Source organism: Mustela putorius, unplaced genomic scaffold (genome assembly GCF_011764305.1).
Source record: "Mustela putorius furo isolate JIRA1106 unplaced genomic scaffold, ASM1176430v1.1 tig00003845_pilon_pilon_pilon, whole genome shotgun sequence".
NCBI lineage: Eukaryota > Metazoa > Chordata > Mammalia > Carnivora > Mustelidae > Mustela > Mustela putorius.
In genome coordinates this window covers 65,813,386-65,831,038 of record NW_025421998.1, presented here as the reverse complement: position 1 = coordinate 65,831,038, position 17,653 = coordinate 65,813,386, and the positions used below count along the sequence as shown (strand labels likewise).

Genomic DNA, 17,653 nt, shown 5'->3' with positions numbered 1-17,653 from the left:
CAGATATCAAGAAAATCCGAATTGGAGCATCTGACAGCAGGGGTCCCCTAGGGACACTGTCCAGGGTCCAGCTAGTTATTATAAGCCGCGGGCAGATCCAGAGCCTTTCAGCAAGTTGGGCAGAGATCCTAGGTCTTGTGCACTCAATGATCAATGAACATAGGCAGCCCCGTGGGGGGAAATGAGAGCAGCCAGTCTGGGGGACACCTCGAGGAACCCCCCACTTGGTGACAGAAAGGTGGTGTTTGGGGGAATGCAGGCACATACTTTTGCTTTAACATTAGTTAGCAGAAATCACTTCCTGATTTCTATGTTCTTCTTTTGACCCTGCCCAGTAAGAACTTGACCTTCAAGCATGAAAATCACTCTGTGGAAAACCTACCATGTGTCAAGTATAACTATGACATACCGGCACAGCTGAGAAATCTCACCCCTGGAAACAGTCAAGGACTTGGTCAGCGCTGTACATCTAAGCCAGGAATTCCCAGTTTGGCCAGCCCTGAAGCCTAAGCACCCCAGGTTGCCTCAGGGCTCACTGTTCCTGCCTGGGGGGTGGGGGGTGGTTGTAGGCAGAACTGCAGGCATTGCACACACATTGACCAAGGCTGAAAACTTGCATACAGCATTATGCTGAGAAATTCCTCTCACCCCGAGAGGCCTGCTTACAGCCTGCTCACAGCTATAAATCTAAACCAAAAGAACCTCAGGAGGCCCAGAGTCGATGCCAAGTGCTCTTCTGGAAGCTGCCGGAAGATTCCTCACCTACCTATGGGTTAGCAGATGAAACTGTGCATTCCTGGAGTGTTGCCCAGTACACAGAAGGCATTCGATAGATGCTGCCTTCTCCAACCCATGCCGTTTTCCCACACCTTGGCCTGCACCTTGTGCGGGTGTCTTATCCCTCTCTCCAAGTCTGGCCTGGGGTGCAGATTTCATCACACTGCTGCTGGAATCATAACCAAAGCTTTGATTTACTAAGCGCTGTCTTCTTGCCAGGTACACTGCTTTATAGTTGGGTTACATCATTTATGTTAGTCCTTCCAGCAACCCTGTAGGACAAATATTATTACTATTCCAATATAAATGAGGAAACTGAAGCATTTAAAGGTTATATTTGGACATAGGTCTTTTTGTCTTTGCAGTAAAAGCTCTTAATCATTCCATTATGTGGCCTCTCCAGGAAGTCTCTAGAACTTCTCTAGGCCCTGCCCTCTGTGGTGACCTATGACCTGGTGACCTCCAGAGCTTTCCTTGGTCACAGGGTCGGGGACCTTGAGGACCAGCCTCAAAGGAAATCACAGTTCCATGGTGACCAGGGTCATCCATGGCATCTGTTGGTCCAACCTGTCCTGGAACATAAGCAGGAGAACATTCTGGCATATGAGGTCTCTGCTGCAGATTCAGAGATTTGACCAATTGGCCTTTATTTAACTAATGCTTACAAAGAAATCTTCAAACCATAAAAATTAGTATTTCCTACATCCTGGAAAGAATACAACTCTAAAATTCTGCCTGCTATTTTAATTGCCATTTCTGGTTGTTGTTTTTTTTTTTTTTTTAAGATTTATTTATTTATTTATTTGACAGACAGAGATCACAAGTAGGCAGAGAGGCAGGCAGAGAGAGAGAGAGAGAGAGAGAGAGAGGAGGAAGCAGGCTCCCTGCCGTGCAGAGAGCCCGATGCAGGGCTCGATCCCAGAACCTGGGGATCATGACCTGAGCCGAAGGCAGAGGCTTAACCCACTGAGCCACCCAGGCACCCCTTAATTGCTGTTTCTTAAGTAAAAGCAGGAAGAGGAGAAGTAAAGCTCTCTACCAAGTCTGAATGCATTCATAATATTTCACACATTTTATAATAAGCTTCCCTCAGAGCCTAAACAAAGGGGAATAAAAACTGCAGGATTTTCCCAGGCTTATCTAGATGGTGGGACTTTGGCCCAATCCCCTTATCTTGCCTGAGAATGGCAATGACTTTGCTGTATCCTATTTCAAAGCAAAGCACTTAGATTATATGTCTCTTCTCTATCTATGATCTGGTTCCATTCCCCCCCCAACCCAGAGAAACAGTATTTGGTTCTCATCTTCAAAACAGAAAATTGGTCTCTTAAAAGTGAACAAATCATCTACAGGTGGGGAATATTAACATGTTTTGAAATTCTGGAGAAAAGAGATGCATCACACTCAGTCAAGTAAATATGAAGAGGTTAATTCCAGCACGTCCTTTTTCTCATTAGATTTAAAATCCAGCCATGCTGAGTGCTCTTTCCTGTCTATATTGTTTTTCCCTGCGTACTGGACTGAAGGCCCTGAGAAAGCTTGAGGAAAAGAACAACTTGACCAGAATATTCTTTAGCAACAGAATAAGGAGCTCGATCTCACCATATAAAATTATTTAGAGCAAAACTAGATAACTTCTGAATAGAGCCAATTATAATCTCTAGAATGTGTAGATGCTGCTGGTCACATTGATAAAGGGTGTGTGTTTGTGGTTTTTTTTTTTTTTCAAACCTTCAGTTTTAGTTTTGTTTCATTTTGCACAAGCGAAAGGGGAAGGGCCTCCTAACCACCCCACAGGATGATTCTGGTAAGCCTTGAGGTTCCCCGTGCTTCTGACTGACTTCAGCTGGCGAGCACAGAAGGGCACGTTGTTGCCGCTGCGGCCACCTGGGTCTGTCCTTGGCTTCAGCTTGTAACTCAGAAACCCTGCCTACCGCCTCCCAGAGACTCTTCGCAGCTCTTAACCGGGCGCAGGCCTCTGGCTCTCGCTGGGGGTTCCGCAAGAGGAACAAGGGGGTCTGTGAGTGTTTGTATGTTTTTCTAGTCCCTTCACACTTATGAAAAGTGTGTCTATGTGAGAGTGTGGGGCATGTGTGGTGGGAGTGTTTCCAAGAGAGGACGTGAGAGGAGGGGAGCTTGAGCAAGAGCTTCTGTGGCCCCAGCTTCGGCGTCCCTCAGAGGGCGGCCTCTCTACGCAGGCTGATCTCTCTGGTGCACAGCCCTGAGATGAAGTCCCTCTGGAATATCCTTTTGGCGACGACTCTGTCCTTACTCCTGCCCCTTCACACATTGGCCTCTCCAGCCTCTGACGACCAGCCCAGCACTGGACACTCCAAGGGCCACACTTGCGTAGGTAAGTGAGGGTTTTGTCTATTTTTCAAGTGGACATAACAATGGGGTCAAATACTCCGCTTGGGTAGTAAATCACCTATCTAATGACGTCACTAGCTGTGAGTTCCAGGTCGGGAGCCAGCAGCCTCACCAACAGAGAAAACCTTTGAGCCTGAGACTGAGCTTTCACACGACCGCACATAAATACCCTACCCAGTTGCTAGTTTGAATTAGTTGTGAAAGTCCTCCACCTCACTAATGACTGGCACTTTTTTTTTCTCTTGGGTGGGCAACCCTTAGAAGAGCCTGAAATTCTTACCTCTGTCAGAAGGATAGTGGGCAGTATCACACAGTAGAAGGAAAATGGCCTGTGACCTCAGCATCATCTTCTGTTGCTGAAGGTGGTCCTGATCCTTCTCCTCAGACTCAAGGGTAGAGGATATACTTCCCTCCTTTCCATGGGGAGTGTTGAAGAATTTGTCGCCCTCCTCTTTAGCCATGGGGGTTCATTTGGTTTCCTATGCAAATGTGGCCCCCAGAGCTCAGGGAGTCTGTTGCTGGCTAGGATTGATGATGCTTTAACACCCCTTTTCCCAGTTCACAACTTCTGGCTAACTCCGCCTGGAGTTGTTGACTGTCCTCGTGGTCAGAGGAAAGGCAAGGGTGAGAGGAGTCGGTCATGCAATCAACATGGACTCGTCACTGACTGTGCTGAGCCAGGGCCTGCTGGCCGTCCCAGCTGGAGAGCTCACTGTCTGGATGGCTCCTTGGAGAAACAGGGGTCAAATACTCCATTTTTTTAAACTCCCCATTTGTAAACAGGGGATTTTATCGAGGTGTGTTCTTTTTTTTTTTTTTTTAGATTTTATTTATTTATTTGGCAGACAGAGATCACAAGTAGGCAGAGAGGCAGGCAGAGAGAGAGGAAGAAGCGGGCTCCCTGCCGAGCAGAGAGCCCGATGTGGGGCTCGATCCCAGGACCCTGAGATCATGACCTGAGCTGAAGGCAGAGGCTTAACCCACTGAGCCCCCAGGTGTCTCATCGAGGTGTGATTTTGGGGGAAATCACCACGAGGAAGGGTGAAGCAGCAGGAGTAGTTAGGAGGAAAATATGGGCTATGCTGTAGACACACACACACACACACACACACACACACACCCTCTGTCAATCCCACAGAGAACTCTGGAGCCAGAAAGGCTCTTCAGAGTGGTCTGAGGTGGGTCTAGACTCTGGAACTACCACAGTGAGCAGTCACTGGATAAGAACCAACCCCATGGGGAGCTCCCTTGGGGGGAGGCAATGCCTTCAGAGGCACGTGGTATGAGCTCTTAACACCAACAGTCCCAGCAACAAGGGGAGGGCGGATCTCCTTAAAGGGAATCTGGGGGTGCTCTGGTTTATGGGGCCAATGTGGGACATGTCTTAGGAAGCAGTGAGGGAAGCTGGTAGTAAGTGGAGGAGCATTGTGGAGGAGGCAGGAGAAGAGAAGGGATACTGGCTAGTCTTCCATTCCTTTCTGATGAAAAGCAGGACAATATGACTTCAAGTCCACTGGCACAAAGGCACCTTCCTCGTGTCCATCCCCCACATGGTCATTGAGTGGCCACCACATGCCAGGCCCTGTGCTCTGAGTTAGAGACACAAAGGTGAATACCAATAATTTTTAAAATGTCTCTGTCCTCAGGAATTCACTACCCAGGTTAGGAGAAAAAAAAATGAGAATCTGGACTGTAAAGATTACGGTGTTTAAGATGAAAGACAAATTGGGCACTTAGTGCACATAGTGATACCCACCTTCCCAGGAACCCTATAAACCACAGCATTCTTGGGAGGGCCAGCAGAAAGCCCAGAGGCACAGAGCGAAGGCAAGCCATTTCAAAGCAGATAACTGCCGAACGCAAGAACCTCATCATATTCATAAAGTCGCCAGAGGAAGGTGAAAATATAAGCTGGGTGAAAAAGAATAGGAGTAGGGTAAAGTGTTAGAATTCTAGAAGAGTTTCCACCCAAGTGTTGAAGACGGAAGCCTCAGGGGTCTCAAAGATTCCATTGTCATTACCTCTCTGCTTAAAGGTGCTGGGCAACCTTGAGAAAAGTTGGTGAGCCAGTAGGATTTCTGGTCATCCAACTGAGTGGTAGGGAATCATCTTGCCAGTTAGCTGCTGGCAATATCCTAATCACCATTCCAAAATAAAATTTTCCCTTGTTCATTAAAGTATACACTGGCCTTGATTTATAAGCTCCTAATAAAATAAAATATTTAGAGTCACCTTCTCAACACATGGAAGTAGTTCTGCTTTCCCATTTTTCATGCAGTTCAATTGAATTAATTGGGTTCCATCCATTTTGATGAAGACTCACTTTTAGTGATTGTAATTGTTTCTTACTCATGAAATTTTTTTGCTGCTGGTCTGCAGCCATTCTTGCCTCTCCCTGGCATTTCTCGATGCTGCCCTCTATCTTTTTTCTGAGTTGCATCTGGGCTAATTGGAATGGTGCGTGGGGAAAGGAAGGGCTCTTCAGCCGTAGCAATTACATTTGTAAGTTAATAACTATGGGACTGCTAACATTTATTGAGCACATATTGTGTAATTAACATTCTTCCAAGAGATTTATATGGACTACCTCATTTAATCATTAGAATGACCTTATGGTTTATAAATCATCACTATTCCCACTGGGCAGGAGAAACAATTGAGACTCAGAGAAACAAGCAACTTGGCCAAGTTTACACAGCCAGGTAAAAACTTGCCTTAGATATCACTGCAAGTGTGATTATGTTTGTTTGTTTGTTTGTTTGTTTTCTAAGTGATTAGGTTGGGACACAGTATTTATTCCCCATATTTTTTTTAAATAAAATTTTATTTTCTAACTTTGTCGAGATACAATTCGATACGATAGTTACCCTTTTAAAGTATAATGTTTATTTAGTATATTCATTAACTGTGTCTTGATCATCAGTATTTAATTCAAGCACTTTTATCAAGCTAAAGAGAAACCCAGTATTTATTAGCAACCACTCCCTATCTCCTTGTCCCTTCAGCACTTGAAAGTCACTAGTCTCCCTTATGTCTCTAATGAACACTTCCTATAAATGGAATGGAAGGATGCATGGCTTTTTGTCATTGGCTTCTTTGACTTAGCACAAGGTTTTCAAGGTTCATCCATACTGTAACATGCACCAACTTCCTTTCGTCTTATGAATGAATAATATTGCATCATCCGGATATGCCCCACATTGTTTATCTAGTCATTGTTGATGGACATATGGGTTGTTTCCAGTTCTTAGCTATTCTGAATAATTCTGCTACAGATATCCATGTACAAGGGTTTGGTGTGGACATTTGTTTTCTTTTCTTTTGGGTATATGCCCAGAAGTGGAATTTCCAGGTCATAGGGTAACTCAATGTTTAACGTTTTGAGGATCTGCCAGACTGTTTTCTAGAGCTGTGGCACTGTTTTACATCTCTACACTCATGAACAAGAGGGTACGAATTCCCCATAACCTCCCCAATCCCTTGTTATTACCCATCTCTCTTATTATAGTCATCCTAGAGGATATGGAGGGATACCTCCTTCGAGTTTTGATGTGAATTTCCCAAAATAATGACGATGTTGAACAGCTTTCCACGTGCTTATTGACCATTTGCATATCTCCTTTGACAAAATGTGTATTCAAGCCCTTTGCCCTTCTATTTTTAAGATTTTATTTATTTATTTAGAGAGCATGAATAAGGGGAAGGGCAGAGGGAGAGATAATCTCTAGCAGACTCCATGCTGAGCACAAAGCTGGAGCCCAACGTAGGGCTCGAATCCAAGACCTTGAGATTATACCCCAAGCTGAAATTCAAAGTCAGATGCTTAACTGAATGAGCCACACAGGCGACTCTCATCTGCCCATTTTTAAATTGGATTACTGTCTTTTTGTTGTTGAATTGTAAAAGTTATTTATATCATCTAGATATATATATATATCCCTTATCAAATATATGATTTGTAAATATTTCCCCCCATTTTGTAGGGGTTTCTTTACTTTCTTGATGGTATCCTTGGAAGTGCAGAAGTTTTACATTTTGATGAAGTCCAGTTTATCTATTTTTTTTTCTTTCGCCTGTTATGCTTTTTGTGTCCTATCTAATCCCATATTTTTTTTCCTGATTATGGGTATTTTATTTTATTTTATTTTTTTTAATATAATTTTTTATTTTTTATAAACATATATTTTTATCCCCAGGGGTACAGGTCTGTGAATCACCAGGTTTACACACTTCACAGAACTCACCAAAACACATACCCTCCCCAATGTCCATAATACCACCCCCTTCTCCCAAACCCCCTCCCCCCAACAACCCTCAGTTTGTTTTGTGAGATTAAGAGTCACTTATGGTTTGTCTCCCTCCCAATCCCATCTTCTTTCATTTATTCTTCTCGTACCCACTTAAGCCCCCATGTTGCATCACCACTTCCTCATATCAGGGAGATCATATGATAGTTGTCTTTCTCCGCTTGACTTATTTCGCTAAGCATGATACGCTCTAGTTCCATCCATGTTGTTGCAAATGGCAAGATTTCATTTCTTTTGATGGCTGCATAGTATTCCATTGTGTATATATACCACATCTTCTTGATCCATTCATCTGTTGATGGACATCTAGGTTCTTTCCATAGTTTGGCTATTGTGGACATTGCTGCTATAAACATTCGAGTACACGTGCCCCTTTGGATCACTACGTTTGTATCTTTAGGGTAAATGCCCAATAGTGCAATTGCTGGGTCATAGGGCAGTTCTATTTTCAACATTTTGAGGAACCTCCATGCTGTTTTACAGAGTGGTTGCACCAGCTTGCATTCCCACCAACAGTGTAGGAGGGTTCCCCTTTCTCCGCATCCTCGCCAGCATCTGTCATTTCCTGACTTGTTGATTTTAGCCATTCTGACTGGTGTGAGGTGATATCGCATTGTGGTTTTGATTTGTATTTCCCTGATGCCGAGTGATATGGAGCACTTTTTCATGTGTCTGTTGGCCATCTGGATGTCTTCTTTGCAGAAATGTCTGCTCATGTCCTCTGCCCATTTCTTGATTGGATTATTTGTTCTTTGGGTGTTGAGTTTGCTAAGTTCTTTATAGATTCTGGACACTAGTCCTTTATCTGATATGTCGTTTGCAAATATCTTCTCCCATTCTGTCAGTTGTCTTTTGATTTTGTGAACTGTTTCCTTTGCTGTGCAAAAGCTTTTGATCTTGATGAAATCCCAATAGTTCATTTTTGCCCTTGCTTCCCTTGTCTTTGGCGTTGTTCCTAGGAAGATGTTGCTGTGGCTGAGGTCAAAGAGGTTGCTGCCTGTGTTCTCCTCAAGGATTTTGATGGATTCCTTTCGCACATTGAGGTCCTTCATCCATTTTGAGTCTATTTTTGCGTGTGGTGTAAGGAAATGGTCCAATTTCATTTTTCTGCATGTGGCTGTCCAATTTTCCCAGCACCATTTATTGAAGAGGCTGTCTTTTTTCCATTGGACATTCTTTCTTGCTTTGTCGAAGATTAGTTGACCATAGATTTGAGAGTCTATTTCTGGGCTCTCTATTCTGTTCCATTGATCTATGGGTCTGTTTTTGTGCCAGTACCATGCTGTCTTGATGATGACAGCTTTGTAATAGAGCTTGAAGTCCGGGATTGTGATGCCACCAACGTTGGCTTTCTTTTTCAATATCCCTTTAGCTATTCGAGGTCTTTTCTGGTTCCATATAAATTTTAGAATTATTTGTTCCATTTCTTTGAAAAAGATGGATGGTACTTTGATAGGAATTGCATTAAATGTGTAGATTGCTTTAGGTAACATAGACATTTTCACAATATTTATTCTTCCAATCCAGGAGCATGGAACATTTTTCCATTTCTTTGTGTCTTCCTCAATTTCTTTCATGAGTACTTTATAGTTTTCTGAGTATAGATTCTGTGTCTCTTTGGTTAGGTTTATTCCTAGGTATCTTATGGTTTTGGGTGCAATTGTAAATGGGATTGACTCCTTAAATTCCCTTTCTTCTGTCTTGCTGTTGGTGTAGAGAAATGCACATACCTCAATATCATCAAAGCCATCTATGAAAAACCCACTGCAAATATCATTCTCAATGGAGAAAAACTGAACGCTTTTCCACTAAGGTCAGGAACACGGCAGGGATGTCCATTATCACCACTGCTATTCAACATAGTACTAGAGGTCCTAGCCTCAGCAATCAGACAACAAAAGGAAATTAAAGGCATCCAAATCGGCAAAGAAGAAGTCAAATTATCACTCTTCGCAGATGATATGATACTATATGTGGAAAACCCAAAAGACTCCACTCCAAAACTGCTAGAACTTATACAGGAATTCAGTAAAGTGTCAGGATATAAAATCAATGCACAGTAATCCCATATTTTTAAAAAAATTATTGTTTTAACTATTGTTTTCCTATTGTCATGTGCCCATCCCCTTATCTTGTTTCCTAGACATTGGGTTTTGGCAACGCCAATCATCACTCCTGTGGTTGTAAGTAGCAGGAATTAACTTGAGTTAAGCTAGAGTAAGCAGAAAAGAAAAAGGAAGGAGTTTTCTTATGAGAATCTCAAGCATGAATTTTGGAACCAAAAGTCACAAAAACAGAGCTCACTCCATTTTTCTAAAAACAATGAGCCAGGATCCTAAAAATGGTGGCTGCCAGGGTCCCAGGGAGTTTTCCCTGGCCTTTTGGTACTGCTTCCATCTCTGACCCCACAGACCAGCTGGTTTTATTGCTCTAGGCCCTTTGGTTGATTATGGGCTCCCACAGTCCAGTGTTTGCCTACCATTTCTCAGCACACACAGAGATGGACTTTCCTTGCTGTTAAACCAAGAATCTGGGCCAAGTTTTAGGCCACTAAGTAAGGGGCAGGTGGCAATGAGGAGAGCCTACTGCACAGATGTATTTGTGGGGTGAGAAGACTGCTCTCACGGAAGTGGGGAGTGCTGTGACTGGAGAGGTAACTCTAAAAGAAACCACCACAGATGTGACTGAGACATTAAGCCAATATCCCTATGGAAACAAAAACCTTCAGCATCAGTCCCAGAAGTAGACTTTACAGTAGAGACCACAGGCAGAAGTGGAGGATATGGACTTAAACATATTGCAGAATCAAGCTGTGCAAAGCCCCAGTGGCCCCCTCCCAATTTACCATGATTTGTTGGCACAGAACTGTACCTCTCATTTGATCACTAAGCAAACGCTGTTTCTAACGCGCTTGAATAAGCAGTGCTCCTTCCTGCCACTTTCCAAATGTTATAGAATCAATAATAAGCCATGTTCATTTCTGCAAAACATCATTTCTCTACCTGGGTGATTTAGGGGCAAAGTAATCTTTATGTTTCTAAATCATTGACATTTTAAATTAATTCATTGAGTTTTGAGGGTTTTTAAAAAATTTTTATTTTATAAAGCACCACATGGTGCTCAGGAAACCTTCTAAAAGGTTAAGAAACAAAACAAAACCAAAAAAGACATCACCTTTCTTCCCCCTCATCCATGTTTGATTAAATATACAGAACGTCTTCAGAGTCCATTAACCCCCGTCTCCCCACCCCGCTCCCACTCCCAGCATCCCACACAGTGGTAAGAGATGTCTTTTTAGTTTGGATGATGAGAAAGTGGTGAGTGGTAAGATGACAGGGTCACCAACAAAAATAGGAAAGATTTAGACAGAGCTGGCAGAAAAGTTTAAAAATTTACGATCACAATCTTATATCCAGAAATTTCATTTTCTCTTTTTCTCTGTAACTGAACACTTGTTGCTAAGCCACCACTGCTGCTGCTAACAGAAAACTCTTCATGTTACCCCTTCTGTGTTTACATTTAGTCGCCCTACCCCCTCCTCCACCAGGGTTCTCTTCTTTCCTCTCTGAGGGCTGGTCTCAGTTCTGAGGGCGGGGTTATGTCCCCTCTGCCATGTAAGTTCTCAGCCTCTGAAGGCATGTCTCAGTCCCCAGTCCTGACCGCTCCCATGTGGGGTCTCCTGGCTGGTGTAGCTCCGGGGCTTGTCTCAGCAACACAGTCAAGTCATTCTCCAGGGCCTGCAGCTCACGTTCACCTTCCTAGGTCCTGCAGACCAAGCTGCTCTAACAGGTCACCCCCTGGCTCTCCGCTGAAGCCCCCTGTACTTTGTCCCCCACTTTTCACACCTTCTCCTCTCTTTAATTCCCCTACTTTTATTTTCAAATTCTAGAATTTAACTCCAACCTTAGCACAAATGGTAGGTTTCTGATCATCTCAACTTTCACTCCGCCTACGTTTTTTTCCTGGATTGTTCTGGGCTCACAACTCTGAAGAGGAAGACCACAAAGACAGTCTAGAGACAGAGCAAGCCACAACTTTGGGGAAAGGTCACAAAGTGAGCAAAACTGAAAGAAGTCAAGTTAACAGTATGCTTTTCTTCAGGAAGACTATGAATAAATTTTGGGGAGGAGGGTGAAACTAGATCATAGATCAAATGTACTACAGGAAAGAGGAAAGAAAAGAAAGTTACAAAGCTTTAAGTGTAAAGTTATGATATGTCCATCTATTTGCACAGCTGTTTGTTAGTTTCCACGTATGTGGATGACCTGCCCTTGTCAATCAAAACACAAGACGATCAAAGAGATAAACAAGACAAGACCCCACTACATTCTGTCTCCTAGAGATGCACTTTAGATTCAAAGACAAATAGGTTGAAAGTAAGATAGTTGGAGTAAGTAAAGCATTATCAGACAAAATATACTTTAAGATATGAAACAATCCTGGGGTGCCTGGGTGGCTCAGTCAATGGGGTATCCAACTCTTGATTTCAGCTCAGGTTATGATCTCAGGATCATGGGATCAAGCCCTACATCGGGCTCCATACTAAGTGGAGCCTGCTACGGATTCTTTCTCTCCCTCACCCTCTGTCCCTCCCCTGCTCACAGTCTCAATCTCTCTAAAAAAAAGAAAAAAAAAAAAAAAAAAAAGAAAGAAAAAGGAAATAATCCTAAGACAGAGAAGTATCTTCCATAATGATAAACAGATCAATATATCAAGAAAGAAGTAACAATTGTTAATGTGCATACACTTAATAACAGAGCCCCAAAAAACAAAAATTTAAAAATTTAATTAAAAAATTCAAAAGAAAAGCAGATAGTTCAACAGTAGTTGAAAATGTCAATGCTCCTCCCTCTATAACTGATAGAACAAGGGGACAAAAAGTCAGTAAGGATATAGAAGACCTGAACAACACTTAACAACTAACTTGACCCAACTAACATCTATAGAACATTCCATTCAACTACAGAAAAGTACACATTATTTTTTAACTATACATGGCACATTGTCCTCTATGGACCATATACTAGACAATAAGACAAGTATCAATCCATTTTTAAAATCTGAAATCATACAAACATTTATCCAGTTAAATTAAGAATCAACAACAAGAAGAAATCTGGAAAAAAAAAACCAATATGCACAATTTAAAAAAATAGATAAAAGAGGAAATCAGAGAAATTAGAAAATAGTTTGGCTTAAAAGAAAGTACAATATACCAAATTTTATGGAATGTAGCTATACCAGTGCTTAGAGGAAAATTTAAAACTTTAAACATTTATGCTACAAGAAAAATCCAAAATTGACAAAAATCTTTGACAAAATATTGATGAACTGAATCCAGCAACATATAAAAAGAATTATACCCATGACCAACTGGGATTTATCCTAGATATGTACGATGGTATTAACATCTGAAAATCAGTTAATAGAATATACTGAATTAGTCGAGGTTGTAACTACATTAGCATCCCCAAAAGAAAGAGAAACATGATTTGACAAAATCTATCACCTATCCATGTCAGAAACACTCAATAAATTATAAAAAGGAACTTTCTTAACCTGATAAAGGGCATCTTTGAGTACCTTACTGCCAGCTTCATACTTAATGACAAAAGACTGAATGCTTTTGTCCTAAGATCAGGAACATAAGAAGGATGTCCACTCTCACCACATTCAATTTTTATTGAAAATTCTAATCAGTTTAATAAATAAAAATAATAGAAGTCTGAAAATTGGAAAGGAATGGGTAAGACCGTCTTTATTTTCAGACAGCATGATCCTGAATAGAAAATCCTGAGGTATCTAAATAAAATGACTATATTGAATAGGAAAGTTTAATAAGATTGCAGGATTTAAGAGTAATATAAAAACCAATTATATTTGTTTATATTAACAACAAATTTTTAAGAATTGAAACTGAGGAAAAAATTCCATTCACGATATACCAAAAAATATGTAGGAATAAATTTAACAAAAGCAATGCAACACTGAAAACTAAAAACCATTGCTGAGAGAAATGAAAGTGTGCTTTACAGAAACGGAGAGCAGCATCATGGTAATGGATTGGAAGACAGTGGTGTTAAGATAGCAGTACTCCCCAAATTGACCTATACACTAAACACATTTCTAATCAAAATCCTAACGTCTTTTTTTTTGTAAAGATTGGCAAACTGATCCTAAAATTTAATGAAAACACGTAGAAACCAGAATAGCCCCAAATTTAGAAAACCACTGTTGGAGAAGTGATATATCTGATTTCCTGAGAAGTGATATATCTGATTTCAAAATCACACACAATTATTAGGTCTCAAGATAAGAGCTAAGACTATGAAACTTCTAGAAAATGTAGAAGAAAATCTTTGTGACTTTGGATTTAAAGATTCTTAAATATGACATCAAAAGGGCTATATTAAAATTCTATATATAATAAATACATAAGTTATATATAAACATATATGTTATATATAAATATATGTTATACATAATAAAAATAATAAATTTACAAATTTATTAAATTTAAACATTTTTGTTCTCCAGGAAATGTCATTAGAAAGTGAAAGGAATACTGTGGGAAAGTATGTACAAATCATATAGACTACAATATAGCAATGATTATTTTAATAAATGTTATTGACAATGTTCACTTTCAGTATCCCATATTTTATATATTCAGTGTGACACTTAGAAGCCTATAGATTTCAAAGTTCAACTGGTCTGGATTAGAATGATTTAGCCAGTTAACAGTGCAATCCCTGCTTGTGTAAAAGGCCTTAGATATGTCCTTTAACTTCTCTGAGCCTCAAATGTAACAATCTGTAAAAAGTAACAATCCCATGAGGAAGAGGATTAGCTGAGACACAGTGCGCAAAAATACCCAGCAGAGAGCTGAAGGTATTCTAGAAAATGTCATTTCATGTTTTCCTAGAACTTAGTAAGGTAAAGGGCAACTATTAAAAAGCTTATTCAATGAGAAATTATTTGATAAAATATAATTGTTTTTTCTAATTGTAGAGGAGTATGTGACTTTCTGGGATATTTTAGAAAATACTGAAGAAGTTTTTTAAATAATAAAATCAGCTGTGGGGTGCATGGATGGCTCAGTTGGTTCAACATCTGGCTTCAGCTCAGGTCATGATCTTAGTGTCTTGGGATCCAGCCCTGTGTCGAGCCCTGTGTCCGGCTCTGTGCTCAGCAGGGAGTCTACTTGTCCCTCTGTCCCTTCCCCTTCTCATGCTCTCTCTCTCGCAAATAAATAAATAAAATCACTTAAAAAAAAAAGAATAAAATCAACTGTAAGCCCCAAATCCAGATGAACACTATTGATATTTTGTTATATTTCTTTTCAAAATTGTCTAGGTATGTATTTATGGTGTTTGGATCTTATTGTTTGATTTCTAAATCTGGATGGCAAAGAAAACAATCTAAAATCAAATACTGGTTTTTTTTTTTTTTTTTCCAACAAAACATTTGTAAAAATTTTTGTAGTTGTAAGTCTTTTTTAGCAGGTGAAAATTTTTCAAGTTAAAAAGTAGGTTTGTACATAAAAACTGTTGGGCATGGTCAAAGATGAGCTATTATTTCTATCTACCCAAACATCATCTATCTTCCCATCTATCCCTCCGTCCATTATCAGTCTGTCCTTCTTTTCACTCATTCATCCGTCTATTCACCTACCCACCCACTCACCCTTTCATCCCTCTTATTTTTCTATTCATCTATATTCTATCTCTAAGTATCTATTTTAGAATTCAAACACAGAAGTGAAAGGAAAAATGAAGCCATATGTTTTCTGAAAGATAATCTGATTAGTTCATGGCATTAATGATAAGGTCTGACTTTGCCATTTTGGATTACACAGAGGACATGTCTCAGAACATGATGAACTAAATCTGCAGCTCCAACTTCAGCAAAGATATATATGAAGTATGCATTAAGAGAAAAGATTATACTTAAAATATTATGTTGGCAAAAGTATATTGAAACGAACAATATTTCAACTTCCCAATTCTTTCTGAGTATATTAAGTTCTCACAAGGTCTCTCTGGGTGAACTGTAATAGGTATAATTAAAAGGAGAGTCTTACTAAAACTTTTTTCTTATTTTAATATAACTTTCCAGAAATTGAGAAAAATAAAGAGTCCATTGATTAGATAACAACTTTTTTTTTTGCAAGTCAGGTGGTTTCTAGTTCTTTGCTTTCAACACAATTGAAGGGGTAGTTAATGGAGTTGTCAGGTGATGGATCATTTGGAATAATTTCCAACCATAGATCACTTTAAGATTTTTGATATTTAACTCAGAAGAAGTAACAGAATGGAGGGACATCACTCTATCAAAAGTCCTTCCATTTCCATTTACTTAAGGAAACATGTTTTCTCAGCACCTACCTCTTTAATAATGAAAAATAGGAACAGACATGATACGGAGTCTTGCCATTCTTCAACAGATGTAAGTACTAATCGAAAAGACCAATCATCTCATTAAGGAGTACAATTCCAGTAAAATTTTACTTTTGTTATTTAGGAATTGTTTATCGAATTGGCAATACATACTGCTTAGAAAAGCTAATTTTACTAATAATGAAAACTCTATCCAGAAGAATTTTTTTTAATACTTAGAGTTATATTCACAGGAAACTCAAATTTTCATGTAAGTTTTATTCATATTTTTAGTGTTAAGAGGTATAACAGTGTGATCAATAAAATACTCTCAACCATAGGGGCGCCTGGGTGGCTCAGTGGATTAAGCCGCTGCCTTCGGCGCAGGTCATGATCTCAGTGTCCTGGGATCGAGCCCCACATCAGGCTCTTTGCTCAGCGGGAGCCTGCTTCCTCCTCTCTCTCTGCCTGACTCTCTGCCTACTTGTGATCTTTCTCTCTGTCAAATAAATTAATAAAATCTTAAAAAAAATAAAAAAAAAATACTCTCAACCACAAAAATATATTACATTGGGATAAAATTCTATAGTGGAAGAAAAATTCAAGGAAGTCAACTTTTTATTGAAATATGAATTCAAGGAGAGGGATTATCAACATAAATTTCTCACTGTGAAAGAAGCGTTTGAGCTTATATTTTTTTCCAGTGGTTGTGAGTAGGTATAAATCACTATAGTATTTAGATTCCTTTGGATACATAGAGATTAATGTATGATTTCTACTATAATATTTATAGTCTGCCTAGAATTATACTCTTTGCAACTAGGTAAATTAATATCCATTAATAATATTTTAACATCCATTAAAATGTGAAAAGGGGAACATAATTTTTCAAATTTCCTTTGGGGGGTACAAAGCGAAATATTTGACACCACTGGTGTATAATCTAGATTCTAGAGCATTAAGAGCCCATGCACTGCCATGTGCCCTTCAAAGCACCTCAAGATGGGATCTCTTCCTATCTCTCGCACTCCGTCTTTCCCACGGAGCCTGGGGATGCCCAACTCTTCTCTTTCTCACATCCAAGGCTTTATAAAGGCTACACCTCTCTCCTTGAAGCCCTTTCCTGCCTTTTCCTGCTGAATGAGGTTCCCCCATTTTCCAACATTCAACTTCTCCAGGAAACTGTCCCCGGTTCCTCGAGGCAGAGTGCGTTTCTTCCTCCTCTGTGCTTCCAAAGCATTAATGGGTCCCTGAACCGTAGTGCTTACAGGCTGCCAGGACTAGACTGTCTTTCTAGTCATCGGGCTGCCCTCCTGGTCCATGATTTCTCTTATGCACGTTTGTATCCTACGCCTCTGAGCACATAGCAGGTGCTCAAAAGTATGCATTGAGTTAATAACAAGATGGGATGGCTCCTGTGTCTGTACTCTCATTTCTTGATTATTAGCTTTTCATGTATTTCTAAAGTAGCCAAGCCCACCATCCTGCATCTCTCAGCACTGTTTGCTTATTTCTTCTCTTCGCCTTTGCTTGCGCTCTGCTCAGCTTTGAGTGCCCTCAGCCTCTCACCAGGAAATGGCCCTCTCTTGTTGCCCATGTTCTTGTGAATGTTAGAAGTTTGGAACTCACTGAGCACTTTCTCATAAAGATGGTGTTGTAGGTGATGGTCAGTTTAGGCCACAGAGCCTGATCTGCCCAGATGGAGTGAAAATACTAGCTATTGACAATAAAAGCAAAATTCGGCCATAGAAAGGTGAAAACGCTATTGTCACTGCAATATGTTTTTTCAAAGAAGTTTTTGAGTTTCTATTTTAAAGATTT

The 17,653-nt window shown here is 40.2% G+C and overlaps 1 protein-coding gene across 4 annotated transcripts in view; it reads left to right on the top strand.

The window, feature by feature from the left end:
* Positions 1-2,534: 2,534 nt before the first annotated feature.
* AOAH (acyloxyacyl hydrolase) overlaps positions 2,535-17,653 on the top strand; it is a 167,379-nt gene continuing 152,260 nt past the window's right edge. For 2 of the 4 annotated variants that reach the window (XM_004741964.3, XM_045062876.1), the window contains exon 1: positions 2,591-3,130. In XM_004741964.3, the coding sequence (XP_004742021.1) occupies positions 3,004-3,130 (127 nt within the window). In that variant the 5' untranslated portion in view covers positions 2,591-3,003. The other 2 variants (XM_045062878.1, XM_045062877.1) reach the window with 2 other exon arrangements.